The sequence below is a fragment of the Pipra filicauda genome, unplaced genomic scaffold (genome assembly GCF_003945595.2).
Source record: "Pipra filicauda isolate LSUMZ 115617 unplaced genomic scaffold, ASM394559v2 scaffold24_size8852520_pilon, whole genome shotgun sequence".
Classification (NCBI taxonomy): Eukaryota; Metazoa; Chordata; class Aves; order Passeriformes; family Pipridae; genus Pipra; species Pipra filicauda.
Window position 1 is genome coordinate 2,646,716 of NW_024104365.1, and position 17,424 is coordinate 2,664,139.

The 17,424-nt window shown below is 36.7% G+C and overlaps 1 protein-coding gene across 2 annotated transcripts in view; it reads left to right on the forward strand.

Annotated features, from left to right (window-relative positions):
- GPC6 (glypican 6) overlaps nucleotides 1-17,424 on the forward strand; it is a 769,083-nt gene that overhangs the window by 227,809 nt on the left and 523,850 nt on the right. For both annotated transcript variants that reach the window (XM_039381996.1, XM_027724667.2), the window contains exon 2: nucleotides 6,114-6,272. In XM_039381996.1, coding sequence (XP_039237930.1) covers nucleotides 6,114-6,272 — 159 coding nt within the window. The remainder of the gene's footprint in view (nucleotides 1-6,113; nucleotides 6,273-17,424) is intronic.

The following is a 17,424-nucleotide window of genomic DNA, read 5'->3' on the forward strand; positions in this document are numbered from 1 at the left end:
TCAGAAGGAGCCTTAGGACTTTTTGGTTAGGGAACAGGTTTTTGTCCAACAAAATGATATTTTAATTTTCACTATTTGAATGTTGGCTGAAATGCTATAACTCATGTGTCTAGTTTATTTTAAACTACTAAATAAGCTAATGCAGACAACATGATAGTGCTTCTTGTATTTTTTTTTTCAAGTTAAAGATGATTGTTAGTCAGATTCTTCTACAGAACTGTTTTCTCTTTGCACATGAGTGACAGGACAGAAAGATATTGGAGAAGAATGGCTTTCTATAATAGAAAATTAATAGTGTGATCATTAAGAGTTCTCCAATGCTTTTGATTTTACCAGTAGAGAACTTAAATTGAAAACTTGAAAAAGCAGGTATTTATCACCAATACCGAAAAAGATCCAAATCCCAAAACTGTGGGCAAGGGTTCAAGTGGAATGATGTTTTTCTTTTAACGCTATTCATCATGTTTTTAAAATAATTTAAATTAATAATTTTAAAAAATACAGAAAATTAGGTGGAAAATGCTAATTCAGGAACAGAACTCCAGTGGTTCCAGTCCTTTATAATTCAGAGGTAGGAAGCTCTGAAGTACCTAATCACAGAACCATAGAATAGCCCACGTTGGAAGGAACCCTGACAGATTATCTGGTCTCAGTCCCTGTGGGAAAGGGAGCCTAGATGGGATTAACTAACACTGTCCAATTGCATCTTGAAAACCTCCAGCAATGGGGCCTCCACCATGTCCCTGGGGTGGTTGTTCTAGTAGCTGATTGTTCTCAGTTTAAGAAATTTCTTTCTTATGCCAAGATGAAACTTCTCTTGGTACAACTTGTACCTTTTGCCCCTTTTCTTCTCCATGTGGCTCCTTGTGAAGAGAGAGCCTCTATCCTCTTTGTACCTGCTCTTTAAGTACTGGAATACTGTGATTAGGTACCTCCTGAGCCTTCTCTTTCTCTAGGAAGAAATACCTAACTCTTTCAGTCTTTCCTCTCACAGCAGGTTCTCCAGTTCTTTGATCATCTTCATGACCCTCCTTTGGGCCCTTTCCAGTCTGTCTGCATCTTCCTTGAATTGTGGGGACCAGGACAGTGCTTCAGGTGCAGCCTGACAAGAACTGAGTATAGTGGGATGATCATGTCTCTGTCTCTGCCAGTAATGCCGCTGGGGATGCAACCCAGTATGGGATTTACCTTTAATGCTGCTGCAGTGCACTGCTGACTCATGTTGGCTTGTTGTCCACCAGGAGACCACATTCTTTTCATCAAGGCATCTCCCCTTGCTACAGATTGTAGCCTGTACTGGCTCTTTGGCTACTCCATCCCAGGTGCAGGACTTGGAACTTACTTTTGTTAAATTTCATACTGTTAGTAAATTGCACTGCTTTCTTCACAGCTGACTGAATATGGGCAGGTCTGAAGCAGATGTTTCTAATTTCAAACAACACAGCTAATGACAAAGCCAAATCACATTAATCTAATCTGCATGATGTAGAATGCAGAGATATCTTTTCTTCCTTTAGACTCTGTTGATGCATACAAGGTGAGGAATTTTGAAAACACACCTTGAATTTACCCCTTTGTTTTATCAACATTTATTCACTCCTGTATTTATGAAGCAGTGTGGTGACTGTATGTTTCTCTTCCCTCCAGCCATACAGTTAGTCCTACCATTCTGTGAAGAGACCAGTGTCAGGTTTTTAAATTTATGATTAGGATAGAAACTCTAAAATATTGACCGCCTGAGAAAGAATTGTTTCCAATACTGTTAAACTTGCAACATGACCCATAAAAAACTCTACCTGATGTTAAATGTTTTATGGATCATACTTCCAGTTCTAATAGTGTAAACAATGCTTGCATCAGATGTTCAGAAAATCTGTTGGTGAAATTGTTAAGGGTAATGTTATATTCCTTAGGGTTTATTGATCCTTCAGATTGTATCCAGTGCAAGTAGATACAATGGTCAAATCAGTTTCAGCATTTTGATACACAGTAAAAGCATTTATTTCGGTTGAGAGCTGTAAGTTGTAATTTTTTAAAGACTTGTGAGGTTTGTAGCATGTTTTAAGGACACCAAACTGCAATACATCTGAATATAAAAGAAGTGCTTTATAAATTGCTTTATCACACTTCAAAGCTGCATGCTAGAAGGATTGCCAAATTCAACTGCAAAACCTGCCAGTTTGGATCATGTGAAGGCAGGTGTGAGATTACAGCTGTAATAAAACTGAAATTGAATACTGGTAGCTGTATTTGTAGTAGACAATTCATTTGATTTATATAACATAAGCCACATGAGGAGATATTTGTAGGTCAGCATCTTCAGCTGGAAACAGTGGTTAGAAGAGTTGTGGTAGGTCGCTAGGAATATTGAGTTCATACTTGTTCAGTCTGGCAAAATGCTGGTGCAGTGAAACTACATTCTGTCAAACATCTTTGGGGACACACCATTTGCAACAAGGAAAAACTAGTCAGTTATGTCCAAAGCCACTTGTCCCATAAAAAGTGTTGCTAAAATTAGCATAAGAACCTAGACCATATGGAGTTTCCCAGGGCAAGAATTGGTACATTAGTTATGAGCACATTTTCAGCCTGCAAAATACTTGAGGTGTGTAAATACACAAATTAGTGATTAAACTCCTTCTATGGTAATAGAACAATGTATTATAAAATGCAAACAGTAAATGATCCAATTCAAGAAATCAGAGGAAGCACAATCAAATATAGCCTGCAGAGCTATTTCCAATCCAAACAGTCTGTTAGGACACAGATTTGCATAAAAGAAGAAAAAAAATCCAAAATAAAGCACTCACCCCTTAATTAAAAAAAAAACAAACTAACAAAGAAACCAACAAACTCCCCTCCCTAAACTCCCTACTTCTGTTTTGAGAAAATTGTGTCCATTTTTTTTTTCTACAAGGAGTGAACTAATGACCTGGTGATTCTAACATGAGTTGAAGGTTTGGTAAGAATGAGTAAAAAATGGAAATCATGCTTTTAAAAAACAAATAAGATTAGGCATACAGAAATTACTTTGTCAGAGAGTTTCCATTTGCCATTCCTTGGACAGCACATGAGTTTTTTCTAAGTTGTGAACCTATGGAGACTGCAGCCAGTCATACTTGGTATAAACATGCCAGGGCTTATGAGACAAAATTTCTAAAATCTTCATCTTTGCATGCTTCTTGGCATGAAGCAATGGAAGTAATTTTGCTTTTTCTTTTGCTTTATCTGTAATCTGACCTGAACCTCTAGTTCAGGAAAGAGAAGAAGGCAAAAATCTTGAAGCAGAATATGAAGAGTAGCAAAATATTTCCATTATTATTTCATTCTACAAAAATGCAGGGAGTGAGTATATGGTTGGGAAGAAGAGAAGAACTAGAAATGTGGTTTAAAAAAAAGTTCATTAAAGTTCAGCAAAGTTTTTGTGATGATGGTGGGTGGCTAGTTGAGATGATTTAGGAAGACACATTGTTGGGAGAAAAAGGCAATGAGGTAATGTAGAATTTGCGAGCATTTCTGATAAATGTGAGTTTCAGATTTAAGCATTCAAGAACCTCATGAATGAATGAATAACCAGTAAATTAAAAAGAAGAAACTTAATGAAAATACACATATAAAAAAGAAGTGCAGTAGGAATCTGAATGAGTCTGTAGCAGCCAAAGTGAGAAGTAATTTTAGTCAAAAGTGAGACTGCAAATAAATAAGTGAAAGAAAAATTAATATTGCTGCAAAAATAACTGTTCAATAGGCTTTAATTTGTCATAGCATACAGCACAACATAGTGTGTTAAAAAATTTAGACTCATAACTGTTACTTACTAAGCACAGTGCCTTCATGATTACCATTAGTTCAGTTTATAGTCTGGCAGTCATGAAAAACAAACAGAGCCAGAGAGAAAAGAATAAGAACTTGACATGAGCTGAGGAAAGAAAACTGAGCTTTATAAAATTCCTTGGTTGCAATGGCACTAGAGGACATAATCATAATAACCCTAATGAAAGCATAAACTACGACTCTGGCTGGAACTGGGATAGTAGGTGTTTAAAATAAACAAAAACCCATGAATTTATCAAGGAAGGGGGTTGCACACATTATGGATGGGGTTTTGTTGGTTTTTTTTGTTTTAATTTAATCAAGCATGCAGTACTGCTTCTGATGACACAGTATTTCAGCTTTACTTGTCTTTCTGACATCTAATAAAAACCTCACAACATTACTGTTACTAAAATAACCTTTATTGTTTCTTATTATGGTACCTCCTTTACCTGTTGAATAGTTTCAGTTTAATGTGACAGAGATGTAGAGGGTAAGGCAAACATTAGTTTGCCACTATCTTTTATGCTTGACAGCAGCTGGCTCACCAGGCCCTGTGTGTCTTGTTTTTTGCTTAGATGTGTGATTTTGAGGATGGAAAAGAATTATTTGATTATGTTGGGAAGGTGTAGTAGACATGGGAAACAATCTTTACAATATTTTGATGATCATGGGATATCTTTTTTTCCCAGGTTTATACAGTGATTTTTATCATGATGCTTTTGGACATAACTGAGACTTGTAACTAGTGCTGCTGAACAGTAACTGATAATAATTAATGATCCTTCCTGCAGATGTATAACTGAGCTTTTAAAAAATCTTGAGATTGCTAAAAGAAATCTCACGGCATTATAGTTCATATATTATGATGAACTCTTGCAGAAAAAAAAAAAAACAAAATGGGGATGCATCAGGGTTGAGGAATGACTGAATTTCAAATTAAAAGTCTTCATTCAAGAACTGAAACATAAATTGGAATAAGGTGAGGGCAAACTCAAGACAATGTTTATTCTAAGCATGTGCAAACCTCTTTGTGATGCTGCCTTCAAAATGATGCGGGAGCTAAATGTATTATACCCCTGGGAAGCATTAAACTTAGAGCCTGATTCTCCTCACTACATAATAAGAATGGTGAAAAGCAGCCTTAAAGTAGGTATAAATTGCATTTAAGTCTTCTTTATGGCTCAGCAGTGGTAGAAAGGAGTCTCCATATAAATGAGAATCAGGTCCCCAGTATTTATTTAACCCTCGGGCTTTGTATATCATTTTATTTGCACCTTTAAGAGATTTGCAGAGGGATTTTTAATCAGGATTCAGTGTACAGAAAGCTAAATGTTTTCATTGCCTTACAAGTTACTTTAATCATAGAGGCAGATCATTCTTTTTATTTCTCAAGAGGGAATGGTAGAAATTCCTGCCTTTGTACAAACTGAGCTAAATGTTTCTGACACCCTTAGTACAGTGTCAATTGGAAATTCACATTTCATGTAATAACAGACCATTTTAATTTCATGAGCTGAAGAATTGGTTTCCACTTGCAAATTGTACTGAAGAAAGCAATATTGTCAGAAGAACTGGCACAGTGCTTCAAGAGATAAATCTATTGAATTAAATAAGAGGCTTTCATTACCTTTTACATTACATTTCTGTATAACATAAGCATTAATTAAACTCTTCATTGCTTTCTCTTATTCAGCAGAGCACTTGCTCAGTCTGACAAGAAATACTGCCCAAGAAAACATGTGGCATCCAAAAACAGTCTTTAAAATACATTTAAGCAGAAGGGAAGGAAGGTGAGAAGGGGAGAATGTTTTGGTGCACTTGGGCGAGTGGGACCTGTCTACAGAAATGCATAATTTCTGTTTTTCAGGTTTTGACAGCAAATGCATGATTTCTGTTTTTCAAGTTTTGACAGTTCCAATGACTTGTAACAGGTCATCTCACTAGGTATTTCTCCAGGCATTTTGAATACAGACAGACAGCAAGCAACTGTTTTTCAAATCTTAAGTGTATTTCTGTAAATGAGGAAGGCTTCTTCAGAGTGAGAAAACACTTTGATGGGAGATAGTTCTACCTCTTGAAGTATCAAAACAACTCTGCAAAGTGTGTCTCCCCTCCCATGTGAGGAATACCCAACTGTAGAAAAGCTGTTGATACAAAGTGTTCTCTGTCAAGAAGTCAAACCTTAAAGAGCTCTTTAAGTAATCCACCCAAACTGGAGAGCCATCATTTGTATTTGGTTCTGGTGCATTTCTGTCTGTATTCAAATATTTCCAATTCCTTTTTTCTTGTGATTCCAGGGGAACATTTGAGAATCTGCCCTCAGGAATATACATGCTGCACCTCAGAAATGGAGGACAAGTTAAGCCAACAGAGCAAACTGGAGTTTGAAAACTTAGTGGAGGAAACAAGTCACTTCGTACGCACCACTTTTGTATCCCGGCACAAGAAGTTTGACGGTAGGCTGGATATAATTTACTTATTTCATGCTTATGGGATTTAAGAGTCAGGTATCCATAATAAATTCCAGTGTTCTTTTCTTTACCATTAGATATCACATTTGCAGTTGTCAGTTTGGCTAAGATAAGGGTTAATGTACAGCTGGTATGCTTATCAGCCTTGTGAGTATTGCCTTTAATTACAATGACATCAAGAATCAGACTATTAAGCGCCTGCAGGCTTGGCTAATGTTGAAAAAAGAGATTAGATATGCATAGAGACGTTTATAATTTTTGTCTCCTAGTTTCAAATGCAAAATTTAGGTTTGTAATCATGTTCACTGTTGCAAGATGAACTGTGGATCTCCCATGATTTTTGTTATTGCCGAGAACTATTTGTGTAGTTTGCCTTTTTATAGCCTTAAGGCTGTGGTTTTTTTCCTGCATGATTTTCTTGTGAAGTACAGAGTCTCTAAAAGGGCTTCTGGCTTCCAAACACAAAGGCCTCAGTTGCGTTTGAGAGGGATTATCATACAAAGTACTTAAGCAGTATCAAACACATCTTTTCTACCTAGAAAGAACTGACAAGAACAGTTTGGGGGTTTTATTTGCTTGCAATCAGCCTTTATAAGACCTTTGTAAGATCAAGGTTATGGGGTCACAATTTTCTAAGTACTTGTCTTTAACAATGAAGATTAATCAGTTTTCGTGGTTGTGTCCATATTTTTAAGTCATGGTTTTATCTAAATATGAAATCTGCATTTGTGTTAAAAGTGTCACCCTAAGCACTTCTGCATATGTGTAAGTTGAAAAGGGTATGGCATTAAGAGACATAAATCAGCATTGCAAAGAGGATTCCAGAGCTTTGTGTAGGTTGAAAGCCTGAAAATAGGTGGAGTAAAGCTGGCTAACCCCAGGTAATTGGTCATATACACACATGTAGGAGAATGGTGGAAAGGTTATCTCTAAAAATATAAGCTTACTTCGGAACTCTATGGTTCCATTAGGAAAAAAGTGAAGATGTCTCTAACTCCTTGGGGTAATTCTGTATCATATCCAATTAAAGATTTTTTTTTCTAATATTGATTCTCTCAATATGACACAGAAGGGAAAGTGAATTAAAAAAGAAGGGAATGGAAAATGTATAATATGGGGATGAGTTGGAGAAAAATCCACAGCAGCAGATCAGATGCTAATATAATTTAGTGAGTGTCCTTGGAAGGTGTGAATGACTGTGCACTGCTCTGCATTATGATGACTTTCCTTTTAAATGTGAATTTGGAACTTTTTGTGCAGTGGATTTTCAAAATTTTACTTATCTTCAAAGGATCTATAAACAAAATAAATCCAGAAGTCATGTGCGGTCTTACAAGATGAGTGTGAAAGCAGAACAGATATCTCAAACCATCTAGGGCATGTACAAGGCTCTTTTTTTTTTATAGAAGGAAACCATGATGATTGCTGGTGTTCAGTGAGCCATGCAGTATACTCAAAATTTTGGGCTCATTGACCACAGAGCTCAGATGTCATCTTACTAATTCTTTGGCAACTTCAGGCCTTTTTATGTTGCAATGAACTTAAGGGCATTATGGCATTTTCAGTAACTGAAATTCTGTATCTTAATACTGATGGTAAGGTATAGCTGAAACTTACTGATTGCTTTTAAGTACTCCGCTCTGGGATTCTTATGGATCTGCTCCACAGATAAATAAATGGAATAAAAGACTGAGTGTTTTCTTCTGTCTTATGGCTGATGTTTTAAAGGGAATTTGCAATGTGACATCTTATCAGAGAGCATTTGAACTTAGTGTATGCTTTCAGTATTTTAATGCTATTCTAAAGCTATTCAAAATTTGATCACTTATATGGAAAAATTGCTTAGTCTTTCTAGAGAGGCAAATACATTAATGTAAAAATGTATTCACCTAATAGGCTGTCTTTCAGTGTAAAACCAGCTAAATATGTTGCAGTTTAAAATAGGATGCTGCTTTTCAGTATGAAGCAATATTAAGATTGTTAGATAAGGTCAGTGTTTTAACTGTTCAAGAATCATCCTTTTTTGTTGTTGTTTTTTAATTTGGTACCTTGATTGCACAAGGGAATTCTGATACATGATTCTGCCATTTAATGCTAGTATACCACAAATAACAAAACAGATACAGCCAATTGTGATGATTTTATGGAAGTTTTGTAAAGTACCGGTGTTTATCCAGAGCAGCGCATGTAAGCAATAAATGAATATATGAACATCTGAGGAATGTTGTGATAGATATTAGCTTTGCTCCTGTAAGGAGTTAATTTAAACTAGAGTTGCTACCAAGCTCTTTGTTCATTCAGACATTTATATAGTTTTGAAAACTCTTGAAAGGGACATCGAAGGGATATCTTGTAGACCTTCACTTTTTTTTTTTTTTCTGTACTGGACATGTCTTAGGGTAATGTTAAGTTTTGGAACATAAGTATTCTTGGGAGTATGTGAACTCTTTGTTGAATTTTGATCTGACCTTCATAAGCCTTGCCTTTCTTATTTTATGTTGGGAGAGCAAAGATTGAGTGAGCAATTTCTCCTGCATTTTTGAGAGCCTTGCTTTGGCATAGCTGGGTACAAACAGTAAAAAATGCTGCGTAGTTAACATGGCTTCAGGCTCTAAAGCTGAGACAAAGAAGGATCTATGCCAAGATTAAGGTGGAGTCCCAAGAGCTAAACTTGTGTCCTCATTTCATATGGACACCTGCTATAAACCAATTAGAAGCGGTCAACAGGGCATGTTTACATTGTGAATACTTTCATGTAACCAATACTGTAGAAGAAGAAATCACGCGCCGGGGTGTAGTAACGGTATTTAAGGGGTATCTTTGTAAATAGAGACGGACATTTTGCTGATCACATTGGTCATCGCAGTTTGTCTCGAGCCCCTCTGCCGACAGTTTTATTTGCTTTCTTCCCCTCAACTGTACACTTAGGCATAGATGGAATGATGTTATGATTTTCATTTTGAGAGACAATTTGAGATCTGTTTTCCTTTTCAGAATTTTGTCGCAGATTCGTGATCTAATCTGAAAGGAAATTCAATCTGCTTTAACTTGAACATTGTCTCTTTAGCCCTCTGGTAAGACAAACATCCTTTTACAGAATCATAAAGCATGGCTGAGATGTGATGGAGGTATTCTAGTCAACAGTCCCAGCTCTCTCTGCTCCTATGAGAGGTGATCCAGTCCTCTCATCACCTTACTGCCCTTTGCTGAGCTTGTGCCAGTGTGCCCATATCTCTCTTGTACTGGGGAGTGCAGATCTGGACCCATCTCTCCATGTGTAGCCTTATCATGCTGAGCTGAGAGAAAGATTCACCTACCTCAGTCTGCTGTCAATGGTCTTACATAATTTCTATGTCAGTTTTGTATTTCATTTTACCTCAAGTACAGTACTTCCAAGTCTTTACAAGAACTAAATTTCTGTAATAACTAAAAGCAATAGAAGCTAAATATGAAATTTGTAACAGAGAACTTTAAAAATTACTAGGCTTTTTGGAACTAACTATGATCAGAACTTGTTAAATCTTTCTTTTAACTGGCAATCAATTCTTGCATTTTAAAGCCCTTTATAAGCTTTCATTTCTTATTCATTTGTCCTCCACATTTCTAAGGGGTGGTCAGTATGTTGGGACTTTTAATTACTCCATTCTTCTACATTCATTTTTTCCTGTTTTATTTCTCATAGTATGTGAGGTTCAAAGATTTCTCAGAGCTAAAGGTCTGAAAATGTTATTTTTCATTCAGTTTCCATGTTCTAGACAAGAGGCATGCATTAACATACAACATAATGCTAGCTGCCAGTTGTTTCTTGGCTGAGCCTTATGTGCAGATGTTTACAACTGTATTGCCCACATCTACATATTTGTCATTCCATTGACATACTGGATGGTCTTTTCAAACAAAATCAGTGTCTGGAATTTCACTAGTGGGTGCATGAGGATCCAGAGAATCTTCTCTTAAGAATCTTGCCAAATAAATAAATCACCAAACTGAGAAAAGTTCCTTTGAAATAGCAGGTGCTCAATGTTCCTAGCAAAGAAGGCAACACCTGTTTCAGCAAAGGACACACAAACCTTTCCAAACACTAGGAAAAGAAACAAAAAACTTTTCCAGCAGACAGAAAACACACAGGAAATGAAGAATTCCAGCAGATAGAGATTTTTCTTTAACCTCAAGGCTTTGTGTAGGACTAACCTGTATAAGCAGACATGTAACAATCAGCTGTTTCCTGTTCCTAGCACTAGACAAATAGTCATGCTCCAATTCTTGGACCTCAACTGTATACCTCAAAGCAGCTTAAAATATACTATGCTCCCAGTGTAGCTGTAATAGTATCATCTTATTATCACCAATTCCCCTGCATACTGACATTGCTGAGCAGCTGTTTCACATACAAGCCAATTTCTTTTAGGTATTGCTCCATCAGCAGCCGAAACCAGCTCCGGCCGGAAGATTTTGTCATGAATGTTAATGAGGAGACAAGTAGCTGTTCAATGACATTTTTTCACTAATCCTTTGAATAACTATAGGAAAAATATAGCAAAGAATTTTAATTTAAGCTAAATAGATCTGAACCTGATAAAAGAGACATCGTCTCTTCATTGTCGTTGAAAATTACAGTTCCAGTCTTGGCAATGGTGTTAAAAATGAACTAATGTCTAAGAATAGCTGTCATGAACTTGAATGGATAAGGATAGCCTTCAGCAGAATGTGTGAGACATGACGCCTTCTAAGGAAAATAACCTGGATAGCCTAAGAACCAATCTGCAGCCTGATTGATCTGTCATACAGGGTCATCACTCCCTGAGCTCCTTTTTTTTTTACATTCTAGGAGAACAGTGATCCATACTCATTAGTGCTTCTCATATTTCTTACAGTCATTACCAGCAGTAGCAGTGTAAATTACACAGCAGCAAAGAAGTTTTCAAAGATAATCCCCCAAAACCTTGCCTGTAAGAATAGCTATCATCCCAGACACCCCATATTCCCTTTTCTTGAACAATTTATGAAAGAATTTGGAGAAAAATAGTGGATTTGAATCTTTCCTTCATACCAGAGCTGACAAAAATATGTTTTGTGAAGTTGCTTTCCAACAAAGTAAGAACTCTTCAATGAGATAAACTATTATCGGCAGGTATAGCTGTCACCTTAAACTTGGCAAAAAAAATGTGTGGAAAGTGAAATAAGGGAGATGCTGGAAACTGGAATACACTGAGGTTCAGTTGCATGGCCAGTACAAGTCTCCTGCCCTCTGCTCCATCTTCCTCCCCTTCTTGCTGCCCAGCCTGCCTTGCGCCCCAGCTCATGCCCAGAGTCACAATGACCTCCATGGATTTCTGCAGAAGAGGGGAAATACAGCAGCACAGAAGGTCACTTCAGCAGGTGAAGGATGGACTTCCAGCAGTGTATTTGTTTCATGCTTTCCTTTTCATGCATTGAATATGAAAGGAATGGTTTCCACATGAAGATTTCTGGCTTGTTTGCTTGGTTTTTGGAAGGAGAAAGTCAGAAAAGTCTGCCACAAAACAGTCTGGGAGACAGGAGGCTTCTTTGGAGTGTGGGAAAGTCAAATAGTTATATACTCATATTGTTCTAGTGCTGCTGTGCCTGAGATGGTGCATGGGCTACACCATGCCAAAGCTGGGATAGCAGATATTTTGTAGTTTAGCTCTGGACAAGACAGTGGTGGCTTGGGGGTTTTTTGTTTTGTTTTGATTTTTCTTCTTTTTCTTTCTTTTTTTCTTTTTTTTTTTTTTTTTACAAGAGTTCAGAGTTGCTTTGCAACGTATTTTACATGAAATGCAAAATTCATTGCAGGACAGGTGGATTTTTAAAACTGCACATCTTCTGGGCTGTCGCAGTGCTAACAGGCAAACAGTTTCCATATAATTCATCTACTGGTTTAACATACTACATAACTTGCCTTAAAAAAAATCAACATCTGCTGACTTGTAGCATGTAACCGCTTACAAGCCTTCATTGGACATCTGGCACAAGTTTCTAAGCATTAGAGATTCTTGGTAAGAGATGCCATAGCTTATAATTGACAGGAAACACTAATTTGAAAATAAATTATTCTACACCTCATTAAAATCATATCAGAACTGATAATAGCCTAAGAGAAACCTTTATTGCCTGCAAACAATTTTAGGGTCTAATTCTTTAAGATTTGCTCTGAGATTACTGTTTATCAGTTTCACATAGTATGTCAAAATTTGTTAACTACAGTAGAGCAATGGTTTTTTTTTTAATTAAACAAAAGAGGAGACGTGGCAAGCCTACAAAACTTGCGAAAGGAAGGATTTACCTAGTAATAAGAAGTTTCCAGCCACAGATGCAATTTCCTCTAACCTGGTCAGGTCCAGTACTGAAATGCAGTGCTCTGGGAACCAGTGTCTTCTGCACACTCCCTGCAGTTAGAAATGTGCTTTGTGTATTTGGATGGGTTGTGCTCTCTGCACTTCCTCAGTTTCATTTGCTAAGTGCAGCTGGTCAGCAGAGCATGTAATTTGCTAACCTGCTGCATCAAGTTTATGAAGCTGCAAAGCAAAGAACAAGCTGCTACCCTGTGCTGGAACAGGCAGACATCACCCACTCTCAAATGGATCTTGTTAGAAAGCATGTTGTCCAAATAATATAGCCAAATCCAAACAGGCTTTGAGAAGGCAGGGATCCAATGTTTTTTCTGTTCAGCAGAAAGCAGAATTTGCCTTGCTGAAGACAAGACATCTTCCTGTATACGGAGTATTCCTGTATGTTCCCTCAGTAGTCAACAGGGAATGAAAGGTGCAAGTCATACTAGTGTAAAGTTTGCACCTCAAATAGGTCAAGAAAAATCTTTCCCTGGAGTATTTATTTCTCTCTATTGATTAGAGAGGATATTTAGACATAGATGCCTATACTTTGGACTTATTTGTACATTTATTCAGATAAATTTCACTCCAAGGAACAGAATAAGAATAAGGTGTGAGACATCTAAAACACTTTTGAGACTCTCCTTTGTGCTTGCTTTGGCTCTTTTGCAGATGTCATCCTCTCTTTTTCTTTTCTGTAGTATTTTGTGGGGGAAAAGACATTTGAAATATTGAGGCAGGTAAGCACTATAGAGGTCAGTCATTATCTTATGCTGGTTGAAAAAAATGCTATCCTGTTGAATTCAAATAGCGTTTAATCTTCGGTGAAGCTCTTAACAGTGTATGTTTTTAATATTTTATGATGGAAATAGTTTTCTGAAATTAATGTCTAAGCCTTAAAAATATCAACCCATAAGTAAAATTACTGATTTACAAATACTAAAACCCCTGTGATTAAAGATGCTTCATATGCATATGGACAAGAATAGAACTAACAATGGACTCAGCCTTAAGTCGATAATACTGTTGTCTTCTTGCAATCATTTGTCAGAGGCTCTCTTGTCCATACATGATTCTTACTCTGATAGTGGATGCTTACCCATCACACAGCAAGGACAAAACTATGCGTGAGAATCAAAAATAGGGACTGTTTATAAAACCCAAGCTTTGAAACAAGGGTATTCATACATATTGTCAGTACTTGGATAATAGGAACTGTACCCTTATAATTTCTCATTTGTTGTCCTCAACCCTCATTAAATGCAGAAATACTGTTCTTTAGATTAATCTCTTGACTGCAATACACAGGCATTGTTATCTTTTTGCTGACCTTCTTTCCCTAATTCTTTTGCCTGTGTGTCCAAGCAACTGGGAAATTAAAAGGAAACTTAGTATATCATGAAAAGGTTCCTGTAATACTGAAAAATGATTTAATGACTCTTTGTCCCTCTTCCTCTGCTAATCTAAATGACTTTTTAAAGTTTAAATTAAAGTTTCCTTTTTTTTCCTTTTACCTCTGCTATGTAGTTTACCAGAAAAAGATGGAAATGGCTCTTTTTCTGGGCGAAATGTCATAGGACTGTCACTTTCAGCAGTAGGATAGATCCTTTAGGGACAGAAGGGAACTATATGCCTTTATTCCTGTGTACCGTAAGAATACTTTTGGAGATAGCTTAAAAACAGGCATATGAAGGTCCACTTTTGCTATGCTCAGTGGCAATTATGAAAATTGTGTACATAGATCAGAGCTACATAGATTCAGGAAGATATAAAAGATGTCTCACAGACATATTGTTCCTCAAGTCTTCCTCACTTGCTTTACATTATCTCTCATTCTATACCAAAAGCTGGGAGGTAAAAATAAACATATGCTGCCTAGACTCCCAGAGTAGAATTTGTCTAGTTGTCTGTGTGGTGCTGGGAGAAAGCAGGAGCAGTCGGTCTCCGTGTGGGCAGCCCAACTCAGTGCTGGTGAGGGCTGGCAAATGCAGTGCAGACAGGCTGGTTATTTTAACACCATAATCACCACCAAGCTGATGTTAGATGTGACACCACTGTAAAGAGCGCAGTTGCTACTGACCGGGCTGCTACGAACAAAATAAATACAGATAACCAAGACATAAACCCATCAGATTATCCATACTGCAGTATTTCTTGTTCTTGGACATTCAAGTGTTGTTTATATATGTGTATATATTAGTTCACAAGCTTTATAAGAAATAAAGTCCTTTATTTTCTTCTAGTTGTAACCTTTATGCTTTGAATGCTTTATGCTTTCAGAATGATATAGGACTAAAATGTCCACTGAGTGTTTCAGCAATGCTCAGGTCAGTTGCCTATCATTAACAGCAGTGATATCGCAAGGGCAATGTGTAGAGCAGGAGATGAGATGGAAAAGGGGGAGTGGGGACCAGGAGAGGGAAAGAGAGGACCAAAAATAACTGTCATGAGCTATCTGTAAACTAAATTTTAATAAAAAAGAAAACTAAAGCTTAAAGCCTGAAATATATCTTTTTAATATATGGCAAGTTCTTAATTTGACATTCTTAGGAGAAATTATTTACTGTGAATTGATACTTTTTTGCGTTATCATGGGAGCATCTAGAAACCATTCACTATTTTCCAGTTAGGAAATTCATCAACTCACAGCTAAAAGGCTGTTCTTGCTCTTGAAGAGCTACACTTCTAGTGAAAACGTTAGACATATGTAAAGCAGGAAGGAGGTGAAAACAGCTCATTTCAGAAATGTAGGACATTTTCAGTCAATGATGTCTCAGCAAGATCGTGACTGGGAAAAGGCAACAGCAGGTAGTTGTTGAATACTAACATCAATGAGTGGGTACAATATATGAGAAGTAATTTTTACTCTGACAAGAGCAACTGGTCTACACAGGTGCTAAAACTGTGCTGAGGAAATCAATTCTGTTGTTATCTCCTTTTCCCTTCTTCTGACATTGAAGCATTTTCACAGGGGTGTGCAGCTTAAGGAAGGCATCAGTTTATACAAGCTTGCTGTATAAAAGTTGAATCAAAGTTTGGTAGGTGGAAGATGAGATGATTTCTTCTTGATGTGAGCTAGTTTTTGGAGCATGTAAAATCTCTAGAGGGGAAAAATACAACAAGCTTTTTAAACATAATAAGAAATGAATACATGTGAAGGAATACCAACTGGGAAAATTACTTAAAGCAATTAACTCTTAAAACTAAGCAAATATATACAATTTGGATTGTTTAATTTTTCAAAGCTGGAAACAATTTTTTGAAGAAAACACCTTGTTTCAATCATCACACAAAGCAAGAAGCAAGATTTGAATTTGAAATATGTATTTCATGTCAGCAAAATACCACACAGATTTAGTTTAGAATTTCGGTAAATTCAAGTATTTTTGAAGATTTCAAATGAATGCTAAAGGTTATTTTCAGCTGAAAACCCCAACATGTTACATTTAAAATTGAGGAGAAAAAATTATAAAATCTTTTCCAACAGTGTATTTTATGGCACAGTGAAGTTCTATGAATTTGTGAAAAACATCAGCACAGCATTTTTTTTACAAGTTGCTGCTGTTAACACTTGATCAGCTTTACAAGCAAATCTGAAACACTCCCAGGAAAGTAGTGGGTTTTTTCAGTATCTACTGTTGTATATATCTCCATAATTTTCCTGGCACTCCTACAAGTAAATAACATAATTTAATCTCTCATTAAATAACTTGCAGGGAGAACCTTCTCAAGTGCCTAATGAAGTTTCAGTACTGGCCATGAAGATGCTTTTAGGTTATGAGGAATGGATCCCAGAGTCTCAGATATCTCAGGATCATTTTTTGACTCTACCTAAACCCAGCTAGCTGGGATCTGCTGCCTAGTGAGCTACAGCTAGTGAAGAGCTACAGCTGTGATATTAGTCTGCTTTTTAGTTCAGTGCCCAGAGCCATCCTTTTCCTACATGTAGCCTACATTTAAGATTCAGCATCCTGTGTTCATACCAAAACATACATGATAAGATATTTTAAAAGACCACTGTGAACTTGTAAGCATATCGATATTCAGCTTCTAAAAGTTATGATTTGTTTATTCACGCATTGAATTTTAAGTCTAAGTAAAGGTATGGAGGCTCAACCATTCTCATCTAATTGTATATCAATAAGGAAGGAGATTTGTTTGTTTATTTGTTTGTATTAGCCGGAAACTTGAACCAGTGAAACTTTCATTTTCAGTGAGGTTTACTACACTGTCACATCCTCCTTGGTCCAGTTTTGCCACATTAACCCAGAATCCAATCATTCTTGGAGTTTTCTTTAGATTCTTGTTTTACCAGTGTGATAAATGGGAACAGCGGCATTTCAGACAAAGGACTTAGCAGTCCACTGTCAGAGACTAGCTTGTCAAGCAAGTTTTATGGTGACATAATTAAAGATAGGGATAAAATAAAATGTCTTGCAGCATAGGGATTCCTACGTGACAGGTTGTCTGTTAAATAAAAATTAGAAGTTAAATATCCAGTGATCATTAAGGAAATTTAAATTAAGAATTTATACAGCTTAGATTGGAAATTACCCTACAACAGACTTTTCTACCCACAAAATTTTATAGCATTTCACTTCTTGTATAAATATGAGCACATCTTTAATATTTTTTGCAGTTTCAGTGTCATGCAATCTCCATATTGATGGGATAATTGGATCGGTCTCTACCTTATTAGGTCCACATGACCTTGTAGAAGAACTTTTTATGCTAAAACAAAATATGGTAAAAATAAGAGAGGTTCTGGAAAGTGAAGGAGAAATAGG